This window comes from Gouania willdenowi, chromosome 1 (genome assembly GCF_900634775.1).
Source record: "Gouania willdenowi chromosome 1, fGouWil2.1, whole genome shotgun sequence".
Lineage (NCBI taxonomy): Eukaryota > Metazoa > Chordata > Actinopteri > Blenniiformes > Gobiesocidae > Gouania > Gouania willdenowi.
In genome coordinates, this window is record NC_041044.1 from 43,422,329 (window position 1) to 43,447,387 (window position 25,059).

Below are 25,059 nucleotides of genomic sequence, written 5' to 3' on the forward strand. Positions count from 1 at the left end.
GAGGAAGACTGACGGTTGACAGTCGAAACATGTTAGGAGATTAAAGTAATGTTTCCAGCAAGTTCGTTTTGTCGTCTTTTTGAAATTAATATGTTATGGTTTCATTTATTCAGACAACTTTTTCCAGGAAGTTTACTTTGATCTCCTGACATGTTTCGACAGTCAACGGGGGCGTGGCCGCGCCCTGAACGAACTATCATAAGGACACATCAAAGGCTGACGGTTGACAGTCGAATCATGTCAGGAGATCAAAGTAAACTTCCTCAAAAAATCAAACCATAACATATCGACTTCAAAAAGCTGGTTTCCAATGGCTGACCATGGCCAACACGCCGTGACTTTTTTTCCCATCGCTCTCAACGTGCCTGAATGCAATATCTGTCGTCAATTAGTAGTTGGCCTTCGTCATATCACTCAGTGTTTCAATCCCAGGGACCGTTAACAGTAAATGTGTTTTAATTATCCTCTATGATTGACTCCAGGTAGTTCCGTTAACGTGCGTCTTGTTGCATTGGCCTCCAGAGAGATAACTCTGGGAAAGTCATTATGTGTGAAGACCTTTTGAAATTTATTCTGATGAGTTACAGGCTGTTGAAAAAAGAAACGAGAGCATCTCGCTGGGGGTGGGCTGGTGGTGGTGATGTGGGGGGGAGTTTCAGTGTTGCCTCACTTTCCTCAAAGTTGAAATGTATCCATCCCACCCACCCTTCTGCCACAACAGGCTTGTTTTTTTTTCATATTATCTAATCGCATTTTTCCTTTGAAGAGCTGCAGGAGAGGGGGGGGGGGGGGGGGGGAAACGGCCATTCGGGCCTCAAGACAAACTCATTGAAAAATGTTGGCACTAAATGAAAGGAGGCTTACTCACTCTCACACACCGTGGGTCGGTTTCCTGCCACTGGCCTTCGCAGCGTGCTGAGATCATGTGTCTGCGAGGCCGTTCACAAGAGGTTTAACACCTTTTCTAGTAGAGCTGGACAATATATCGAGATTCAAGATATATCGAGATTTATAATTTGGCGATATTGAAAATTACAATTATCGCCTATAACGATATTTTTTTCATTTTATAGCTTGTTTTGTATTAAAATAGTACTCCAGTACGCGCTCAACTGGTTTGGCTTCATAACACGAGCTGTTACCCAAATATTTATGGGAAATTTTACATTTTCACAAACAAATACAGCAACGTATGGTACAAGTAGATAAAATACAATTACTATCACTGTTAAGGTGTGAAACATAATTTTGACAGGTTAGGCTGAATAATTTGTCTTCTTTTTGAACAACTTTTTTCAGGGAATTTACTTTGATCTCCTGACAATGTTTCGACTGTCAACTGCCAGTCTTCCTCAGAGACCATCGGGTGACAGGGGGCGTGGCCAGCCAGACAAAACTGTCAAGTTGGCAACACCCAGAAATAACTTACAAGGACACATCACAGCGATCCGCAGACGCCTCTGAGGAAGACTGGCAGTTGACAGTCAAAACATATCAGGAGATCAAATACATTTCCTGAATGAAACCTTAACATATGTAGGTTAGGCTAAAATATAACCTATTTAAAAAAAAAAAGTTTTCATCCAATTTTAATGGAAAAACTGCGCCCTCTATTGTTGGAATAATAAACAACACTTTAATCTCCTTCAAAATAAAAGCACAGAATATGTGTATGAATGCCCATTGAAATAGAAGTTCATTTAAAAAAAACATTTTAATTTATTGTTTTCAATCATTGCGAATACCAACGACCTACCAAAAAAAGGTCAATATTTTTTATGATGGTGGAAAACGGACAGAAATGAGGTAATTCACTTTCTCAAATGGATATGGCAATATTTTTTATTTTTATTTTATAGTTTAATTTGTATTAAAATGCTCAGAACAGCATGAAAAGCTCAGTTAGATGGATTTCTGACTGCGTCCTAACCCCTAAACAAGCCCCACTACAGAACTCACTCACATGTGCTGTCCCTTAGAGGAGAAAAAGCCAAAAATGTGTCTGTGTGGCATTTCGCATCAACAAGTTTAACCCAGAATTGTATTTCTGGTCAGACTTTATTGACTTTTTTGTTTTGTTTTTTTAAAGAGAAAAAAGGGAAGAAAAAAAATACTTTATAGAGTTAAAATAATATTGTCTCTTTTTTAATTTGTCTCTTTTCTAATATTTTATACCATGCACTTTTATTTGGAATAACTTTTTATTCCGACAGACTTTTACCGTACATTATGTTGTTTATATGATAACTGTGTTAGTTTGGCTTGAATATTTGAAGTGTACTTGAATGTTGTTGAGATGTGAGTATTGGTTTATATCGCCCAGCCCTACTTTCTAGACTTTGGGACAAGACATGAGGTCTCCATCGACTGCATCTGAAGCTCCAGAGCCCCAAGCATGAGTGTCGAGGCTCCAAGTGCAAGAGAGTGAGAAAATAAAGTGCATGGAGTATAAAGGGCTTAACTGAATCGCTTTCAGCCTATTGTTAGGTGAGGGGAGCTTAGCGGGATAAGAGGAAGGCTGCCTGCTTTGAAAATGACTTGCACAACTGAATAGGAGATCCCCATAAAGTAAGGAGCAATGAAACCATGAAAGAGTGCACGGCTGTTTTCTATCAACCCCCCCCCCCCAAAAAAAAATAAAAAAACTGGACAACAAAGCCAGGCCTGTCACATGGTTTGCCTGAGATGGCGGGGGCAGTTTGTTTGGACTGATAAAAACATAGTTAGCAAGTGGGAAGTTTGTTTTGAAACTTGGTTTGGGTTGTTGTTGGCGCTCTGGGCTGTGGCTGCACTTTTGAAGAGTTTCCTGTTGTTTCTTCCTGTGCTTTGAGCGTTGATGTCCCGGAGTCTCAGGGGGGCAGTCTGTAGTGGTGCATTGATTTTAGTAACACACACACACACACACACACACACAGAGACACAGGGAAGTCCAAAACCATTGTGGGACACAGTTACAGTACATGATGCTTTTTCATTTGGAATTAGTTATTCCAAATGAAAATATTTGGAATGAAAGTGTTCTACTTCATGTTTACGTGGAAATAGTTATTCCGAATTGAGGTTTACATGAAAAACCAGTTTATTTGGCTTTATTTAATTCTGCTTTTGGTCTGTGGGTTGGGAAGGATTCTGATTGGACAGGGGGCGAACGTGACGCATCACGTCTGTCGGGAAAAAACACACAACAAACCCTTTCTTTTCGGCTCCAGCATAGAAGACCACATGAGAATTGTTTTCACTTTTATTTTGATAGTAGTTTTGAAGCAGCAGCTGTTTCAGTTTCATCAGCGGAGCAGGAGAAAAAATAGAAGTTCGTACTTTGGTCAATCAAAGCAAGTGGTGAATGCAACAGCTGTTCCACCTCCACTATATGGGACGATAGTGAAAAAAGAACTTTTTAATGATCCACCTGTCATTAGTGCTGCTCTGGTGCTTCATGTTCTGATGACGCCTATTCCATTTGCCGACGTCCGCGTGCGTAGTAAGTCCATGTGTGTCTGTGTAAAAGTCCACATGTTTATGCGCTTACGTCCAGCCACTCTTTTCATTACATCCATGTTTTTTAAGGCTCTTAGTAATAAATAGTTTTAGCTGCCATCCGGGCGGCCATGTTGGACTATGTCGTCACCAGCGCGTCAAGTTGCGCATTCGCAGAGCAACTTAAAGCAGAATTAAGTGTTTACAAGATAGAGGAATTATTCAATTCATAATTAAAATCAGAATAAACCATTAAGTGTTTACATGGTCAGTTTAAAGAGGAATTAACTTTTATTATGAATTAAAGAGGAATTAAAGCTTCCCTGTAAATGTGGCCAATGTGAGAGTGGAAATGCAGAATGACATTCTGTCTCAAAGTGGTTTTCCGACTCGTTCCCACTGAGGGCTTTGACTAAAGGTCTTTGTGGTTCTTGTCTCAAGTGATTGTGTCTCACCAGCTTCTTTGAAGGGAACAATTTGCTTTGTGGTCATTTAATAACAGTTAGAGAGAAACGCTGCAAATTTGAATCTCATTCCTCAGATGCACAACAAGGAGAGAAGGATTTAGGAAAGGGGGCGGAGGAACGAGTGCGGGGGGGATTTATCTATTTTTTTTTTCTCTTTTTGCTTATATCTTATTTATGGATTTACTTGGACGCTGGGGAATGCTGCTGCACCAACTTCAAACATTACCTTATCTTACAAACCAGCCTTTTGATGTTCCTGAGATCAGAGGCTCGCAGCGGAGCGCTTGCCAAACGAAGATGGCAAGCGGGTGCATATGTGCACGAGTGTGAGATTTCAAAGAGGCAGCAGAAAAAGTAGCGTTTTGGGCTAGGTCAGACACATCTGAGCAGCCAAAACGACCACGATAATTGGCCCAGCTTAAGTAGCGACTGAGTGGAAAAAACTAGCAGACAGAATGGGAGACAGAGGAGAATGAGATCCAAGAATAAACAGATGGATGGATGTCTGCGTTGTTCGTACGTCACAGCTATCGGCACCGTGTTGCAGACTGAAACACTTTCTACACACACTCACATTAGCATCATTTCTTTTGAAATAGTCCCAGTCAGAGTTGACACAGACTGATGTAATCTTACCCGTGGGGCTCCTCCTTTGAAACCCACTGTGGGGTGTTTAGCATAGCCCTGCCTTTGTCCTGGGGGTGTGGGGGGGGGGTCATGCATTTTCTTTTATTGCCTTGGCTTCAAGGACTCTTGGTCCTTTTGATTTAGCACTAATGTGTCGAGTGGGTGATTATTACTGGGCGTCGGTCACTTCAATGGTCAACTGGAGGATCTATTATGAGCTAATGGTGCTAACATGGCCACAGCAGAGCTGGACGATATATCGAGATTCAAGATATATCGAGTTTTCAATTTTGGCGATACAGAAGATGACAATATTGCATATATCGATATAGCTTATTTTGTGCTTGTTTTAAGAGTTGCTGCTTTCACTGTTTCTCAGAACAGCATGAAAAGCTCAGTTTGATGGATTTCTGAGTGCGTTCTAAACAAGCCACACTACAGAACTCACTCACACGTGCTGTCCCTTAGAGGAGAAAAAGCCAAAAGTGGCACATATTGTGCAGCTGTTTGTTCATAAATGTGCCAGAAAAACCAAATGACTCAAAGAAACACAAGGTATCGAGAAAAATACACAAAACTACTACAAAAATAAACAGTTCGACAACAAAAATACATGGAATGACTCCAAAATATATTGAGTTTTTTATTTTGGCGATATCAAAAATTACGATATCGCCTATATCAATATACATATTAATTTATAGCTTTTTCTTAATAAAGGTACCTGTGTGGTATTCTTCATCAGCAAATTTAACCCAGAATTGTCTTTTTGGTCAGACTTTGAGTTAAAAATATCAAGATTTATATCTTACATCGCCATTTTGAGAAAAAATATTGAGACATGAGTTTATTTGGTCCATATCGCCCAGCCCTATTGCATAGTTATTGACTTATGGCTTTACCTTCCTCCACAGGGATGGGATCCCTCCGTACAAACTGGGCAAAAAGAAACAAATCCAGCGAGAGATGCACCGCAGTGTGAAGATCAACGGCCAGGTCACACTCCCACACTTCCCTGTGAGTCCTCCTTCCTTAAGTTTACCACCTCTGTTTGTTTGTTTTTCGTGTGTGTGTGTGTGTGTGAGATCTGTGAAAACTTTTAACACGGGTCCTGATTCCCTGAAGGAGTTGCACTTAATTTGACTTATTTCCTTTTTTATATTTATTTTCAGAGCTCATGTTGTGAGAGAATAGGATATTTTTTTCCCGCTTGTTTCATATAAAAGTCGGGAGTAAATGAAAGGCGGGATTTGCACACTGCCTCGCTTCACTGCTGTTCCAGCATCCCCCTCCTCCCTCTCCTCTCCCCTCTACACACTCACTTCTTCTGGGCTGTTATTATAAACTCCTGTTGTCATTCCTGCTTTCCGTCTCACTAACTGTATGTCACAAAGCATCTGGTGTCTGAATGAAACTCTGATATCTGCTGCTGGGGGTGTTGAACGCCACGATAAAGTAAACACGAGTGATGAAGTACGAGCCTTAGATTTCACATTCCAATTCAATTTCACAGTTTAGCCATTTCTGTTTTGTTTCCAGTTCATCGTCTTTCTGTAGTCGGACGTCATTAAACTTCTCAAAATCCGACTAAACACGCTTGATACGGTTAATAGAGTTTGAGTGCGTCAAAAGCCACTTGATTGACATACAGCTTCACGTTGTGTGGCGAAAATATGGTGGAAATGCATCATATTGTCCAAAAACAAAGTCATAAAACTAAGTCTGTCTTATTTTTCATGCGATATGACAGTCTCTTTGTGGGGAAAATGGTATGTAAATGTGTGATAATGTCTCCAAACATGTGTGTAAGGGTATGTAGTCTGTGTCATATTGCAATTTCCGCTTGATTTTCTTCAAAAAATAAAATAAAAAATGGCCAAATCCATTTCAGAAAGTGAATTCCTTAATTTCCCTCCGTTTTTTGTCGTCATGGACCTTTTTTTTGGTTGGTCGTTGGTATTCACAATGATTAAAAAAATCATTAAATAAAACATATTCCGTGCTTTTATTTTGAAGGAGAATCATACATCTAGTGTTGTTCCAACAATAGATGGTGTAGTTTTTCCATTAAGATTGGATGAAAATGTTTTTAAAAAGCCTAACCTATATACAGTATGATATGTTAAGGTTTCATTTATTCAGACTTTTTTACTTTGATCTCCTGACATGACACGTTTCAACTGTCAACTGCCAGTCTTAATCAGAGGCATCTGCTGATTCCTTTGATGTGTCCCTATGACTTATTTCTGGGCGTGGCCAAATTGACAGGAAGACTGGCAGTTGAATGTCGAAACATTGTCAGTAGATCAAAGTAAATTTCCAGAAAAAAGTTGTTCAAAAACACAAATTATTCAGCCTAACCTGTCAAAATATAATTTCACACCTTAACAGTGATAGTAATGTGCTCATTTTATCTACCTGTACCATTCGTTGCTGTAATTGATTGTGGAAATGGAAAACTTTAACTACATTTGGGTCACAGCTCATGTTTTAAAGTGCGTTTTTAGTGAAACTCCAGCCCATCAGGTGTGAGATCTTTAAATCCAGGATGTTTGTGAGTTGATATGAGAGGTTTTAAGGAACTGGGTCAGAACAGATTGACACAGGTTAGACAGTAAAAGCAGACCCCAAAAAATAAATACATATGGAATTATTTTGTCTTTGTATTCAAACACGTGTGTGTGTGTGTGTGTGTGTGTGGTTGTGTGTGTGTGTGTGTGTGTGTGTGTGTGTGTGTGAGAGAGACAGTGTTGTCTGTTTCCCCTCAGTCTTCTCTCTCTCTCTCTCTCTCTCTCTCTCTCTCTTCCTTTCCCACTTGCACTCCTTTAATGTCTCCCTCCTGATTTGGAGATGGCTCTGTCTCCCATGATGCACCAGCCCCAGGCAGCGGGGGCCCCGTGCAGGGCTGGCGCTCCTTTGCCAGCAGCTCCGCTTGCCTTTCTTCTTCTTCCCTTCATCATGTCTACAAAGAGATGAGACGAACAACAACAAAAAAAAAAACTATATAGAAAAGGAGTCAAAATCAAGAAAGAAAGCCAATGTGCCAAATAACAGAAAAAGTAAGAAAAGGGAGAGAAATAGCAGCGCGTATAGTTAAAGAAGAAAGAGATAATGTGACTAGAGTAGCTCAGAGATGCCCTGCATGCAGCCGGGAAATAAATAATACTTTCTTTAGATCTTCTGGTGTATTTCTTCACTTTCTCTCTTACTGATGCACATCTTAGTCCTCTTCCTCTCGTTTTTTATGTCATTAATTTTGTCCCCTTTTCCTTTTTCCCTTCCTCTCTCCTCTTCCTCATTCTCTCTCCTCTGTCGATATCTGGCTTTTATTCGGAGATTTAAAGCCGCGTGTCCCTCCCACCCCTAGTGTGTCTTTGATGTTTGACAAGGGCCCTTTGAAGTGTTCTGACTTCAGAGGCAGCCTAGATGATGGCTTGGTCGGGCTACAGAGAGTGCAGGCAGGGGGCCTCCCCTCCGAGCGAGACCAACTGCTACCCTGCCGATGCTACCCATCACCCCCAACCCCCCCCCCCCCCCCCCCACCCCCCCCCCCCCCCCCCCACCCCTCAGCTGGCATCCTGGCACTGCCAAGGGCCAGTGGGCATGAGTAGATCTAGAGGAAGGTTCAGGTTAGCTGGAGGCCTCGTGGAGGAGTGATCAGGACTGGAAGCAGATTGGACAAATACTCAGAAGCCACACATTCTAAATAATCCATCTTTGTGCCTTTTTTTGCTCTGCAGAGGACACACCGGCTCCCCAAGGAGATGACCCCCGTGGAGCCCTCGGCCTTCGCCGCCCAGCTCATCACGAGGCTGGAGAGGTTAAAGCGAGAGCAGGACACGATGAGCTCGCTGGAAGAAAGACTGCAACAAATCCAGGAGGTAACAGATCCACACTGACCTTAAAATCCACTAAAACAGTGTTTTATTTTCTAATTCTAACGATTTAGACCAGGGGGTCTCACCCTGGTCTCACCCTGGGACCCACGTCATTAAATCACGACTCAATTCTACCAGCCAAATTTAGTTTCTCAAAAATAGCTTTTGAAAACACACATATATATAAAATATTTTTTTAAAACATAAATCTATATATTTTCCTGTACAACATGCATTCCACAGCATGCATTTCAAAGGAAAAGTTTCTTTCAAAATAAAAGACATGTCCAACATGAGTGACATTAAGTATTTATTTATTTTTGATCAGCGGTCTGCGACATTCTGCCAGTCATAATAGTTGGATCAGTCTGCGATGCTAAAAGGCCACTTGGGGTGTTTTCGTGGTGTTTCGTCGATGACTTCCTTACTTCCTGAGTTACTCAGCTTCAATAACAGAAACAAATATTGTCGTTTGTGACAAAAGTTAAAGGAACTTTGATTTAAATTTCTCAAAATAAAAATTAGCAAAATTACACAAAATAGACCCTTACCTTGCATGTTCTGGGAGAATATCAGATATTTTCACCATAGTTTCTCCATATTAAACGAGTAGCAAGCATTTGGAAAAGATAAACAGACCAAACGTGTCCAATATCACGCAACAAACTCTTGCAAGATTTGATGAAACTGTTTTGTCCTGCTCTGGTGTAGCATAGATTTAGTTTTATTCATCACATTTGAGCATTTATAGCTTGATATTTGGGATGTTTAGTTTGTCTGGAATTACTTTTAATGAGGGAAAGTTTGGTTCATCTTTCCAGTTTCAGACCTGTAAATGTTGGTCTGTATGTCAGTGGTTTCTCGCAGCATGTTCGATGAAAAGTCCCTCTTGGTTTATCGTCTTCTTCCATTTTCATCCGCGTCCTCAACTATTTAATCTTTCAAACTTATGTTTCTCGACTCACTTGAGTTTCCTTCCACTTGTTCTCTCTCCAGTGGCGCGTCTGCTGAGCATGTGTAGCGTCGGTCTCTTTGTGAGGCAAAGACGTACTCTGCATTATAGATGAAGCGCACCCCTAAGCCTGTTAGCAAAGATAACAGTTTGGCAAAAAGGGAAAACTCACATCAAGTGATGCGGGCGTTTGCTCTCGCTGACTTCAGAGTGTGACAGATATAAGTTGGTGAAAGCTGAGAGTTCTAAACGTCTTGGTTTGTGTGCGTTTCAGGAGGAGGAGAGGGAGGAGAGTGGAGAGTCCCTCCATCATCCCCTGCTTCCACCTGGAGGCCAATGTGAAGAAGATCCTCAGGCCATCCTAGACGAACATCTGTCCCGGGTTCTGAAGACGCCCGGCTGTCAGTCGCCGGGCGTCGCTCGCCACTCGCCGCGCTCCCGCTCCCCGGAACAGACGGCGGTGGCCCTGGTGTCCCCCGGGCCCACGTTGGGCTCGTACCCCGGGGTTGCCAAGGCGCTGATGGCAGGCCGGCCGTCGACCAAGCACATCCACCACCACTACATCCACCATCACCACGCTGGGCCCAGGACCAAGGAGCAGATGGAGGCCGAGGCGGCTCAGCGTGTGCAGTGCCTCTGCCCTCCAGGGGGCGCCAACTACTCCGACTTCACGTCTACGTAAGTGGATCTACTAATGTAGGGGTTCTCAACCTGGGGCTCGCAAGACACTGGGAAGGGGTCGCCAGATGTCTTCAAGAAACTAAGTATATATATATATATATATACTAAGTATATATATATATATATATATATATATATATATATATATATATATAGTTTATTTAGTTTTTTTTTTTTTTTTAACAATTTTTGCCCATCCTATTTCTACCAAATTCTAATGCCTTTCCTGCACATTTTTTTGCATATATTGACCCATTATTGTCACTTATAACCTCTTTTCATCATATTTTATGCTTATTTTTGCCAATTTAACCACTGGGAGGGGGTTTCCAGATGCATTCAAGAAACTACAAATATCTTTTTTTGAGCCCATTTTTGCTTGTTTTTTTTACCCTTTTTCAGCAACGACACCAAACATGTCATATTCTTATCACTTCCTCTTGCCATAATTTTGCTCCTTTTAATGTATTTTTGCTACATTATTCCAATTTCTGTTACTTTCTGTTCCACTTCCTTTTTTTATATTTTAGTGCAATAATTAACAAAAAATGTATTGTAGCAGACAGCTGTCATCAAAAGTACACCGTATTTTTTTTTCTTTTTATACATTTTTTCTACTTTTAAGACATTTTTGACACTAATAAACCCTTTCTACCACTTTTCCACTTATTGTCACGTATGCTGACCAATTATTGTCACTTTTCATCATATTTTGTGCTTATTTTTTGCCAATTTAAACTAATTGTTCCGACTTTTTGAATTACATTTGAATTACATTTCCCCAAACGCCAAATTTTTAGCCAATATTGACACTTTGAACCTTTTTTTACCACTTTTTCTGTCCGTTTTTTATCCACTCTAATTTGCAACTTTTAAACAATTTCTGTAGTTTTTAAAATCCCGTTTCACCACCTTTTTCATTATTTTTGGTCACTTTCAGATTAAAACAAGGATTTCTATCTAAGATGACTATAATAATAATACTAAACGTCCTGGATAACAGTGGATATTATTCAGATGAATAAATAAATGTGGTTATCACAGATTCATAGAACAATGGACCATCATTTTACTGACTTTATGGATGGACCCCAAAAATCTCTCCCCTTTATTCCCCCTATAGATGGTCCTGTCTCCACATGACTGTTCTTCAATGTTCATGTCTGTGTTCAACCACCTTCAGATACAGTGGGGGTCCCCACTCTCTGGGACTTTTATTTTGGGGGTCACGGGCTGAGCTTGAGAACCACTGGACTAAAAGCAAAGCATTATTTGGTGTAAAAACTTCTTGTCTCTGATTTTTTCTTCAGGCGCTGCAGCACTTTGTCCAGACGTCCCACCAAGGCCTCTGACGACACCCTGTTCTCGTCGCACCTTCCGCTCGTCTCCACCGACCGCTCTCAGAATGTTTGGCAGTGGATCCTGGAGAGCGAGCGACAGGGAAAACACAAACCAGACAGGTACGTGATGCGTGTCCGACCAAAGACTTCAGCCCCCCGACCTCTGAGTGCGTCACATGTTCTAAGACGAACCCTCCACTCTTTCTTCTCCTCAGCATTCAAAGTCTAAAGAAACCCAACCCACTCGACGCCAAGACGCTGCCCGGTCGGACGCCTTGGGGCGGAGGGGGCATCGGTAACGGCGTCCACCCACGTGGTCACCATCCAGGCCATCCGTTCATCCAGGACCCCGCTATGCCCCCACTCCCCCCGCCCAACACGCTGGCACAGCTGGAGGAGGCCTGTCGCAGACTGGAGGAGGTTTCCAAGCCACCCAAACAACAACGGTTAGTGCTTCATTCTTATCTTTACATGTTAGCATTTAGCATTTAGCAGTGATGTCTGAAGAAATCGTCTCCATTACAAATTGAAAAGCCTTATTTTTAATATGTTATGGTTTCTTTTATTCAGACAACTTTTTTCAGGAAATTTATTTTGATGTCCTGACATGTTTCGACTGTCAACTGTCGGTCTTCCTCAGAGGCAAAAACAGTTGAAACATGTCAGGAGATTAAAGTAAAATTCCTGACAAAATGAAACCCTAACATATTAATTTCAAAAATAAAACAAAATTCACTTGAAATTATTACTTTTGATCTCCTGACATGTTTCGACTGCCAACGGTTAGTCTTCCATGTGTAAGGACACATCAAAGCAATCAGAAGATGCCTCTGAGGAAGATTGACAGTTGAAAGTTGAAATGTGAGGAGATCAAAGTCAATTTCCTGATTGAAATTTGCTGATTGCTTTGATGTGTCCTTATGAGGGCGTATATCTGGGCATAATATTTTCTAAAAGTTGTCTGAAGAAATGAAACCTTCAGATATTTTTCTAAAAGAAGACAAATTGAACTTGCTGGAAGCCTTATTTTTGTTGTGTTACGTGATCGGTATCAGCTGGTAATACTTACCAATCGGTAAACGTCACACCCTCAGCCATCAGTGACAGACTGTGTGTGTGTGTCGATGGAATCCTGTGTAAATGTGTGTGTGTGTGTGCAGGCATTCATTAGCATCCAGCAGCCTTCAGAGAGACAGGAGTCATCCAGCAGCTGCCTTTCCCGCTGGATGTGGATCTCTCGCCAGCTCCGGACTCCAAACAGACGAGTACGTTGTTCCTTTAACGTGTTCTCCTCCATCACTTTATTTAAAAACGTCCCACATTTCATTCCTTCATTGCATTGCTTTACAAAAAAAAAGCTCATGTTTTACTCCCACTTCTCCTTCAAAGAGACGTTAGTCAGCATCTCTGTGTCTTTGAACTCCTCCTCTCTGTCTGCTTAATCATTTAAGATTAAACATGCTTTAATATGAGACGCTAACTACTAAACTAAACTAAACTAAACTAAACTGAACTGAACTGAACCAAACCAAACTAAACTAAACTAAACTAAACTAAACTAAACTAAACTGAACTGAACCAAACCAAACCAAACTAAACCAAACTAAACTAAACTAAACTAAACTAAACTAAACTAAACTAAACTAAACTACACTAAACTAAACTACACTAAACTAAACTAAACTAAACTAAACCAAACCAAACCAAACCAAACCAAACCAAACCAAACCAAACCAAACCAAGCCAAGCCAAGCCAAGCCAAGCTAAGCTAAACTAAACTAAACTAAACTAAACTAAACTAAACTAAACTAAACCAGCTCTTGTCTCTTATCTGAATTTGTCACTGATTTAAAAAATATTCCTTTGTTGTTGTTTTAGGCCTGTGTGACATTTTGCATCAGCAATTATAGAGAGATTTATATCATATATCGTCATTTTGAGGAAAAAATACAAGTTTTGATCAATATCACCCAGCACTAAAATGCAAGGCTGTGTGTTCTCAGTTTAAAGGTGCGTTCACACCGAACGCAACTGAAGCAACGCGATTACATTAAAATCAATGTAAATGACGCATTTACGATTAAACATGCTTTAATATGAGACGCTAACTACCAAACTAAACTAAACCAAACTAAACTAAACTAAACTAAACTAAACCAAACCAAACCAAACCAAACCAAACCAAACCAAACTAAACTAAACTAAACTAAACTAAACCAAACTAAACCAGCTGTCGTCTCTTATCTGAATGTGTCACTGATTTAAAAAATATTCCCTTTGTTGTTGTTTTAGGTCCAGAGAGCTGATGGTCACCTACTTCTTCTGTGGTGAGGAGATCCCGTATCGCAGTGTGATGAAGACCCACTGCCTCACCCTGGGTCACTTTAAAGAACAGCTCAGCAAGAAGGGCAACTACAGGTGAGCTGGAAACACACACACACACACAGATAGAGGTGCTAATGTGCACTGGTTTGGTGCCATAGTTGGAAACTAAGAAACTAAGAGAGGAGGACGGGGGGGGGGGGGGGGGGGGGGGGGGGGGGGGGTAGGGGGTGGTCTCCACATCTGCTACTGATTTCCAACCCAGGGTCTTAATAAACGCAGCTTTGAAGCCTGAACCGTTTTATTTCACATTCCAACTCTTCCACGGTTGCATCAGACTTTAAACGTCACACGTTCTAATTTTTCTGGATCAAAGTCACTTGATATCAACATGTGACCCACTGCAGTCTGTGTGTCTCTAAGGGACAGCATGTGTGAGTGAGTTTTGTAGCACAGCATGTTTTGTGGCAAGATTTTAGTTTAAATAAAAAGGAAATTATAGTGATCTAAACCAGCGATTTTCCACTGGTGGGTCGCGGACCTGTACTGGGTGGGTCGCAGACAGCTGGTCAAAAATAAATTAATACTTAATGTTGCATGTTGGACTTGTCTTTTATTTTGAAAGAAACGTTTCTTTTGACAGGCATGCTGTGAAATGCATGTTGCACAGAAAAAGCTATTTTTGAAAAACTAAATTTGGTTGAATTCTAAAAAAAAAAAGTGGGTCGTGATTGTATGACCGTGGCAAAATGTGGGTGAGACCAGTTGAGAACCCCTGGTCTTCACTCTATCTCCCAGCTCTATGGGATGTATTAACGTAGCAGCGTGAGTCTAAACACAGTTATTTGTTGCTCTGTTATGTTCAAAGCAAAGGGTTTGTTTTTTAACCTACTATTAATAGTACTTTAACATTTATTTATTTTTGTTGTAATTCTTAGACCAAAACTTGATAATTAGATACTTTATAACTAGACTTGGGCAATATATTGTGATTCAAGATATATCAAAAAAAAAAAATCTGACAATACAGATAATTACAATATCGCCTATAAGGATATATTTTAATTTTATGCTTTATTTTGCATTAAAATACTTGTTTTAGGAGTCACTGCTTTCATGTCTTGAAAAGCTCAGTTAGATGATTACTGAGTGTGTTCTAACCCAGACCTTCATCTAAACAAGCCACACTACAGAACTCACTCACACGTGCTGTCCCTGAGAGGAGAAAAAGCCAAAAGTGGAACATGTTGTGCAGCTGTTTGTTAATAAATGAGCCTGTGTGACATTTTGCATCAGCAATTATAGAGAGATTTATATCATACATCGTCATTTTGAGAAAAAATACAAGTTTTGATCAATATCACCCAGCACTAAAATGCAAGGCTGCGTGTTCTCAGTTTAAAGGTGCGTTCACACCGAATGCGACTGAAGCAACGCGATTACATTAAAATCAATGTAAATGACGCAACCTCAAGTTTTCTCCCCTAAAGCCACGTCACGTGTGTAATTTTGAGCAACGAGGTCGCACTTGACTTCGTTGCTCAAAGTTGAAAAATTTGAACTTCAAGTGACTCATCGCGGGCAACGTCAGCTACTTTAGTTGCTTCAATCGCCCGCCATGAGTCGCGTGAACAAAGTTGCGCTTTTTGCTCGCTTCATCGTTTCATCAGTGATGACGTGACGATTGGGAGAAACTCATTGCTGATTGGATGCAGCGACACAGCGTCGCTCGAAGTCGCTTGAAAATTCCAAAATGTTTGAGCATCATTCAGTGACAGCGAGAAAAAGAAGCTGTCACATAAAACATGAAATGTGCTGTTGTGTGCGTGCCTGTGTGTGCGCGTGTGTGTGCGTGTGTGTGTGCGTGTGTGTGTGTGTGTGCGTGTGCGCGCGCGTGTGTGCGCGTGTGTGTGTGTGTGTGTGTGTGTGTGTGTGTGTGCGTGTGTGTGTGTGCGTGTGTGCGCGTGTGTGTGTGTGTGTGTGTGTGCGTGTGTGTGTGTGTGTGTGTGTGTCAGCATCCTAAAACAAAGCCGTGACTTTGAAGAAGTTCAGGAGCAGAACGAGATTCTCGCCGTTTTTTCTTTTGTTAGTAATTACAACCAGTCTGTAGAGTAGCAGTGTGTGTGTGTTTGTGTACATGTGTTGTTGAAATGAGCTCATAAAACACACAACTCTCCTGTTTCTTTATCGTCTTTGCAAAGCAAAGGCATTTTTCCATTACAAAGCTTATCATTAACATGTTTTTTAATGAAAAAAACATTTAATTGCACCAACATCTGCATAGCATGTAAACGCAGACCGTGTTAAACTACCTTTCTCCTATTCATAGATGTATGTGGTTAGTTTTAGTTTTTTCTTTTAAGAATTTAAGAACTTTAAAGAATCAGAATCTGCTGTAGAAACAAGTTGAACAGATTGAATTACAGTTAGTTATCGTTTAAATATTCTTGGAAGTTAAAAAATAATAATAATGATTGGATTCCATACCATTTTGTACTTGTAAAGGTGACATTTGTAATTATTATTGATATCGCGATATACAGTATATTGTATTGTTTAGTATCGGTATATACTAGTGTATCATCTCATCTTTTTTAATAATGTAAGGTTTCATTTGTTACAGAAAGTTTACTTTGATCTCCTCACACATTTTGACTGCCAACTGCCAGCCTTCTTCAGAGGTGTCTGCTGAAAACTTTTTCAGAAAAAAAAAAAAATGTTATTTTGTGTATTTTCGTCCATTAATGATCAATTATTCACCAACTGTTTTTTCTCGTCAGGTACTACTTCAAAAAGGCGAGCGATGAGTTTGAGTGCGGCGCCGTGTTCGAGGAGGTGTGCGAGGACGCTGCGGTGCTGCCCACGTACGACGGTAAAGTCCTGGGGAAGGTGGAGAGGATGGACTGAGAGGCGGAGCCACGAGGCCCAACCTAAACCTAAACCTAAACCTAGCCGCTGGCTCACAGCGCGAGCACAGACTCACACTAACAGACACTCTGGACACTTTTCCTTTTTGATCTTTCTTGTTTTTGTTTTGATGTCCTAATATTAAGCTAAAAACAGAGTTAATATATCCAGCACAAGAGGAGAGAGAGAGTGAAGGAAGGAAGACGAGCCAATGAAGTATGCCGAGGAAGCCCCGCCCCCTCCCTGACCCTCTCAGCCAATCAGCCTTAGTAACACAAACAAAGTCGTGTGGGGAGAGACTGTGAAGAACCAGGACGAGGGGAAGCTCCGCCTTCTTTTTTTCCGATACCTAACCACTGAATACGTGTGCGACCATCTTCTCATTAACATCCCTACGTGTGCATATATACATACATCTATATGTATATATACAGTATGTGTGTTATATATTACAGATGTCATTTTATTATTATTAAGTATTTATTGAGAAGAAGAAGAAAAAAAAACACTTTTTCCTGTTGTGTCTGCTAAAAACATGTCCCGCCCCCTTTCCTTTGTTCTAGCCAATGGGCAAGCTGCTTTGTATGTTGGGAGAAAACTGTGGTGATTTTTAGTTGTTTGTTTGTTTATTTTTATTATTTTGCGACGCTGCAAGCCAAGCTCCTCCCACTGGCTCCACCCACAGGCTCCTCCCACAGCCTCGTAGCATCACGCACTCTTCTTCTATGCTGCTGATCGTTCGTTACACGTTTCCTCTCCACACACTAGGGCTGGGCAATATATCGAGATTCAAGATATATCATGTTTTCTTGTTTGGCGATATAGAAAATGACACAATCGATATATTTTTATTTTACAGCTTATTTTGTATTAAAATACTAATTTTAGGAGTCGCTGCTTTCTCTACTTCTCAGAACAGCAGAAAAAGCACAGTTAGATGATTACTGAGTGTTAATGTTGTGTAACTTTTTTTCTCCTTTTGTGTATTTTGTTCTCATATGTTTTTTGTTGTTCTTTTGTGTGTTTTTTTGGTAATTTTTTGGATTTTCTTTGTCCTTTTTGTGCCCATTGGTGTATTTTTGGTGTATTTCTCTGTTTCTTTGTACGTGTTCTATTTGTTTGTGTGTGTTTTGTTGTCCTATTGTGAAGTTTTTCCTCATTTTGTGTCCTTTTGTTTATTTTTGCTGTTCTTTTGTGTATTTCTCCATTTATTTGTATGTTTTTGTAGGTTATTTTTTGTGTTTTTGTGCATTATTTTTTCTTTTAGTGTGTTCTTTTGTGTATTTCTCTGTTCATTTGTGTTTTTGTAATAATTTCGTGTATTTTTTGCCATCATTTCGGGGGCTGCGAGTTGCCCATGTTTGTGACACAAGCACAAGTTTTAAATAATTTGTTTTATTAACAATCTTAAAGCAGCTTAATGTTATTTTAGCCTGTGTGGCTATCGTATATATTGATATTTTGAGAAAAAAAATACAGAAATATGAATTTTGGTCCATATCGCCCAGCCCTACAACACACACACACACACACATCGTCGTCGCACCACTTTTTATGTCGTGCCTTCGTTTGTGAAGCAGACGTTGCACAGTCGCAGACGCACACACGCACACACGCAGAGAGGAGACGGAGACGACGTCCTGATGATGGCAGCGTTTACATTTACACGTCCAACGCGTTCGGCTCCAAAAACGTGAATGTTTTTCCCAACGAGGCCGATTACGGTGGCGCTACTTCCTGTACACATTGTAATTATGCATTGTGACGTATGGATACCAACACATCTGACGCGCACACACACACACACACACACACGATCGCTGGTGTTTTCTGAGTTATGCACCTGTGCCTACATGGATACCATACCATGTGCTGCCCTGTTTCAGGGTTTAGAATCTATCCCTTGGTTTTCAGAAGGGCTTTACGTTTAGATTAAGATATTTTTTATTGTTTTTTTTTTATAATATCCTGTAATAATCATGTCCGTTTTTGTGTTTTGTTTTTTTTTTTACACCATGACCTTTTGTTTTGGTTCGGTTCATTTTATCTAAACTGTAAATTATACATTATATAAAAGAGTTTCATTTAAAGATTTACATGGACCTATAATTATTGTAATTATTGAGAGATGTAGCCTTTATTAAAGTTTTATATTTTTCAAATGAACATGTGTGTGTGTGTGTGTGTGTGTGTGTGCCTGGAAATTCTTGGAATGCTTTATGTGTCACGATTTTCTTCACTTTTGTATTTGTTTCAATTTAAAAAACAAAAAAAAAAAAAGCACAAACTAAATTTTACAACAACACAAATGTAGATAACGTAAAGCAAGCATTTAATATATTAATATATTGTGTTTTTATATCTTACCAAATACATTTTAGATGTGCACGTTCATTGAAAAAACTGTTTTAAAGCTCTGTCCGCCTCATGTTGAACGTATTTATTGTTTCCTATTTATTCTAATTATACAGGCTATTACAGAATATTTTTATTCAACAGTTTTAGCCATTTTTTTGCTTATTTTTACCCTTTTTCTACAACTACACCAAACTTGCCATATTTTAACCTATTTTCATCACTTATTAGTGCCATATTTTTGCTCTTTTTAATGCATTTTTGCTACATTGCTCCCATTTCTGACACTTCTCTATCAAATTTCAATGCCTTTTTGGCACATTTTTTCATTTTTCAAGATATTTTCACCACTTTTTCCACCTAATATCACATATTTTGACCCATTATTGTCACTTTTAACCTCTTTTCATCATATTTCATGCTTAATTTTTCCAATTTAACTACATTCACCATTTGTCATGCCTATGATTTACAAGTTTAAACAAATTTTTCCAATGTTGACACTTTTTTTAAAATCCCTTTTTTTTCTCAGTTTTTGGCCACTCTGATTTGTAACTTTTTACTATTTTCTGTTTTTTTTCCCACCATTTTTGGTCACTTTGAACCCATTTTATTAGTGATTAAAACAATGATTTCCATCTTTAAGATGATTATAATAATAATAATAAACGTTCCTGGATAACAGTGGATATTATTCAGATGAATAAATAAATGTGGTTATCACAGATTCATAGAACAATGGACCATCATTTTACTGACTTTATGGATGGACCCCAAAAATCTCTTTTCTTTATTCCCCCTTATAGATGGTCCTGTCTCCACATGACTGTTCTTCAATGTTCATGTCTGTGTTCAACCACCTTCAGCTACAGTGGGGGTCCCTGGTCTCTGGAACCTTTATTTTGGGGGTCGCAGGCTGAAAAGGTTGAGAACCTCTTTCTTAGAGGATAATCTGAATAAAAACTTGCTGATAGTCTTTATGTTGATGGCATGTTGTGACCTTGAAGTTCCTGCTTTAATCAGGTCTGACAGTTCCCAGCCCTCGTGTCTCTGTAATAAAGCGTGGGACATGTTGTTGGTGGTGTCACCATCAAAGAGGAACAGTCGTACAGCGTGAGCTAAGCGTACGTGGTTCCACGTGCTGTAGTTTGATGAATGTAGGAATGCTTCTACATTCAGCTCCTTAATGGGAGGCATTAGCCATGGAAATGAGGCCACGGGCTAATTGGTCTCATTAACGACTGGCGCTGCTCGCCGGCAATCAACACAAACATTAACCAAAGCTCCGCCTCCATCCCCCCATCTCAGAGCCACTTCTTTATTAGCCGTCACACATTAACGTGCGCGCTCACAATCATGTACGGTTGGAAAAGTGAAAACACGTGGACACGTAATGAAGTTTGTTCTACAAAGTGACTTTCTTTCTCCCAGAGGTGAGAAAAAGTCTAGGGACTTATAAAATCCGTTTTATTTTACTCCCAAATTTCGTTTTTTTCACTTCAAGTTTTTTAAATCCGTTTTTTTTGTTTTGTTTTTTTTTTTAGAAATATTTATCATTTTTTTAAGAGAATATATTAGTTTTTAACTCCTGTGAGGAAACAAAAATAAATACTAATAAATAAATAAAAACTCATAATTAAACAAAAATGTATGTCAATTATAAAGTAAGATAGAATTAAAAGGTAGATATAATTAAAAGGTAGATATAAATTGTAGTGACATGGATTATTCTGACTGCTCCTTTTTAATTATTTATATGTCATAAAGATATTCAATGATTTACTGAATCTGAGCATCTTAACATTCTAATAACGTTGCTCCAACTGACTTTTATTTTGTAAACAGGAAGTTTCCACTGAAATGGTTGTACTTGAGGTAGCTAGCTGACTGTGAATGTGTAGATACGAGGTACGGACAAAAGACTGGAATAAAAAGAACTAAAGGACAACACAGTTATTCTTAGTTAGCCAGACACAACAGATCGAACACTGAGCAGGTGAAGATGATTAAAGCTGATCACGTTCTCAGCGCTGCAATACACGCGTTACAGGCACTTCAAAGTTAAACGGGCACTGGTGGCTCTGTATTTAGGAGTCAGTGATGATTTGCGTTGCTTTTTTTATTGTGTTTGTGGTGATTTTAGATGAGTTTAATGCAGCCAGGACAGGAGGGGGGAGGGCGGAGCACCTAATAAGTGGTCCCTGGAAACAATTCCCCATAAAAAAAAACATTCTTTGCCCCACAGTGGCGTCATTTCATGCCGATTTCCGCGTTTACCGTTTTCATTGGTTCGTTAAAGCAGATTTTATAGGGCCCTACAAGTCACTGCTTCTCATGTCATGTCATTAAAGTCCCGAGTCAAGTCAAAAGACCTCAACTTTAATTTCCAAGGCTGCGTCTGAATATTCCCTCCTATCTCCTTTCTTATCCACTTTTCCTTAACCCTGGAAATGTTAAAGTGGCGGCCATGATAAGGAGCGTTCCAGTTCTCTAAAAGCTAAGGAAATCAGGCTCAATGCTTCCTTTAAAACGTCCTATAGCCTCAGAAACACTGATGGATCCTCAACCAAAGGAGACCTAATGCTGATTCTTTCCAGTGATAACATTTAAAGGGACCCGCTCATTAGAGTGTTCACAGAAACTCACATTAACTGAAAAGGGACCCAGATAATGTAAATTATCAATCCAATAATATGCCTTGAACAACTTTAAATAATCTAAAAGCCATATGTTATGATATGCAGCCATATTATCAGATTATAACTGACATAAAACAGACACTGTGGTTCTAGAAAAAGGGATCAGAGCCTTTTTTATCCACATTATGTTTTATTCAACATATTTCATTCACCTAGGAATGTTATGTCGGCCTATATCAGGAAGGTGAGTGTGAACAACAATTCTCAACGTGACGTTCTTTTAGTTTCACTTTGTTCCTCATAGCCTGGTAACCTCATTTCCTTTGATTTACATTCAAACCTTGTGATATGTGAGATTATGTCAGTGGTTAGAGGCACAGGGGAAAGTGTTAAACTGTAAATGCGCTTTTAGTCCATTTTCATAAATGTGTAGTTTTTTCACCACAGCAGACGTCACTAACGTTTTTATTACGTCACCAAGTGGAAGTGCGTCTTATTGTCAAAACAACGTGATGGCCTTTTCCTAACTCCTTTAGGAAGTCTCCTAACACCTTTCCTTAACCCCTGTGATGTCATCCATGGGGTTAAGGAAAAGAGGATATTAAAGGAAATAGGAGGGAATATTCACTGGTAACAGTACTTGAAGTTTTATACACAAGGCTGACATTAAGATGTCATTAATATGGGACAACACCTGTCATTAGTATGAATTAGGCATCATGAAGGCTGTCAATACATGTCGTTCAATACCCTAACCCCACGAGATCCCTCTACCTATCCCAAAAAATGCCAACATAGCTCCAAAAGCGTCATCATTTAGCAAAAGATACTTAATGACAGTCTTCATGACACCTTATATCTATAAAAGCAATGTCTGTCTGTCTGTCTGTCTGTCTGTGTGCCTGTGTGTCTGTGTGTCTGTGTGTCTGTGTGTCTGTGTGCCTGTGTGCCTGTGTGTCTGTGTACCTGTGTGTCTGTGTGTCTGTGTGCCTGTGTGTCTGTGTGTCTGTGTGTCTGTGTGCCTGTGTGTCTGTGTGTCTGTGTACCTGTGTGTCTGTGTGTCTGTGTACCTGTGTACCTGTGTGTCTGTGTGTCTGTGTGTCTGTGTACCTGTGTGTCTGTGTGCCTGTGTGTCTGTTCCTCAAATATCTCTGTGAATCAGGTTCAGACTGACCTGAGACTTTCAACATGGCTGCTGCTTGGTTCAAGGGTGTGCAACGTTGGATTTGTTTGGACTGCAATGATACTGTTAATGAATTATTTCATGAAATTGTTTTGAATGCAGCTTTGCAGAAGAGCTCAATGTTGACAGGTAGTCATGGTAACTCAGGAGAAAGTTGCGTAGAATCTACACGCTAAAAACACAGCGTAAATATTGACCAGCAGGTGTCCTCAGTGACGAACGTTTGTAACTAAGGTGAGTAATAATAATAATAATAAAAATAGTAAAATAAAAAATAGGCTTTTACTATAAATATGTAGCCTATATTACAGTGCTAAATATTATTCTCTGCACAGTTCACTTAGTCAACAAGCTACATACATTTGTGTGTGCTGCCCGATGGAGCGCTGGGTTGCGAGTGTGTGTGCGTGCCTGTTGCCGTGACGACAGTGTGTGTGATTGCTGCTGAGCTGTCACTGCATGAAGTTGCTCCGTTCCTCAGACAAAGGTCTTCTCTGCCTTTGTTTTGCTGGCTCCGCCCTGATATAACAACCGTGTGCAGCCACGGGGCTGGTCATAATCTAGCATTAGTTTGTGTTGGGCTGACGTAAAGCAGTACGTCTGCCACCGGGTCGGAGGCAGGAAAGTTGCAAGTGTTGTTTTCTGGCCAGAGACAGTAGTGGGGGATGAAAGACCCCCCAATCACCCCATAAACACTTGTATTACCCTCACAGGGACTATGAGAAGGGTTTATTAAGGTGAAAAAGCTACTTTGTTCTGCTTTAACTTTTGTCAATTACTTACGCAAAATTCTATGAAGACTTTGGGCTACAATTGAATTTCTAAGAAATTTGTATACAAAGTTTGACTGATCGATTGATAAATATGTTACAGATATAGTTTAAGAGTTGCATTTTTTTTTTTTCTGAGTTAATAAGCTCAAGTCCAAGTTAAGTCAAGTTATGAGTCATTTGTTTTCAAGTCTTAAGTTGAGTCGCAAGTCCTTCCTAATCTTAACAAGTCGAGTCTGAAGTCCTCAAATTCTGGAGTCCACACCTCTACTTTCTCCCACCGTTTCCTCTGGTGGAAACCCAGAGAAAAACACCGAGCAGCTGCCAATATTTCTCTCATTTCCAAAGGTTTTCTTCACTTTTGGAGCTGAATCGTTTGTATTTCAGGCATCACAAAGAGATGAATGTAACTTGACGGTAACACTTGAATACATACTGGATGCATTCTGCACACCTGAAGCCCTGAAATCAGCTCCTGTCAGGATGGAGGCAGGTGTGACCCTCCGCCCCCTCGGCCCAAACTCTATTTCTGCTGCCTCGTGGGGCTTCTCCGGCTTTGAAGGGGAAACCTATCCAGGAAAATTGCTCACATTTTTCCTGGCCAGGACGTTGATGGATGGACATTCCCCCTCTCGCCCATCAGTCGCCCACTCCTCTCCTTCCTTTTTCTCCCTCCTGCTATCTTCTGTGACATTCCTGCCCGAATAGACTTTTTTTGTTGCGTCCGACGCAGGTCACACACACACACACACACACACACACACACACACACACACACACACACACACACACACACACACACACACACACACACACACACACAGACTCCACTTTCATTTGATGCTTTTCAAACTCTAATCTAAAGCAGACAATTCCTTCTCTGGTTCTTTTGAACCGTTCTGATGCTTCCTCCTCGCGCTCCGTATACGTCCCAGGCGCTCTACCTATTTTCTCTAAACGCCGGCTTTCATTTCTCCTCACATTGTGGTAATTGGCGTTGCACGGATGGGGCCGAGTGTAAACACGGCTGTGAGACTGGTATAAAAGGGGAACCAGTGGCTCCCCGGGCTAAGCTAGTGCCTATTGTGTCGATGAAGTCTTTGTAGATTTGCAGCATCGGGCCCCTGCCTTTTTTTAATCGCCGCCTACCGACTCACTTTGCATATTTAATTGCAGGTAAAATCATTTTGTTTCGACAATCTGTTTAATTATTTGATTGTACAGTAAGCGTAAAGAGTGAGCGCCGGGAAAAGAGGAAGGGATAAAGAGGGAGAGAGAGAAGCAGCAGGCAGCGGAGAAAGAAAGGCGTCCGCTGCCAGAATAGACATCAAAGCCGTGCCTTGATGTTGATGTTGAATGGGCATTAATGGTTTGTGAAGGCAAGAGATTGCACGGGGGGGGAGAAAGAAAGAAAGAAAGAAAGAAAGACAGGGAGAACAGGAATAAAATAAACCCAATCCC

The 25,059-nt window shown here is 40.3% G+C and overlaps 1 protein-coding gene across 7 annotated transcripts in view; it reads left to right on the forward strand.

The window, feature by feature from the left end:
* LOC114476590 (axin-2-like) overlaps positions 1–17,695 on the forward strand; it is a 111,097-nt gene extending 93,402 nt beyond the window's left edge. For all 7 annotated transcript variants that reach the window (XM_028468764.1, XM_028468424.1, XM_028468591.1 and 4 more), the window contains 8 exons: positions 5,486–5,588; positions 8,312–8,452; positions 9,676–10,079; positions 11,393–11,542; positions 11,638–11,868; positions 12,583–12,687; positions 13,715–13,840; positions 16,525–17,695. In XM_028468764.1, coding sequence (XP_028324565.1) covers positions 5,486–5,588; positions 8,312–8,452; positions 9,676–10,079; positions 11,393–11,542; positions 11,638–11,868; positions 12,583–12,687; positions 13,715–13,840; positions 16,525–16,651 — 1,387 coding nt within the window. In that variant the 3' untranslated portion in view covers positions 16,652–17,695. The remainder of the gene's footprint in view (positions 1–5,485; positions 5,589–8,311; positions 8,453–9,675; positions 10,080–11,392; positions 11,543–11,637; positions 11,869–12,582; positions 12,688–13,714; positions 13,841–16,524) is intronic.
* The last annotated feature ends 7,364 nt before the right edge of the window (positions 17,696–25,059 follow it).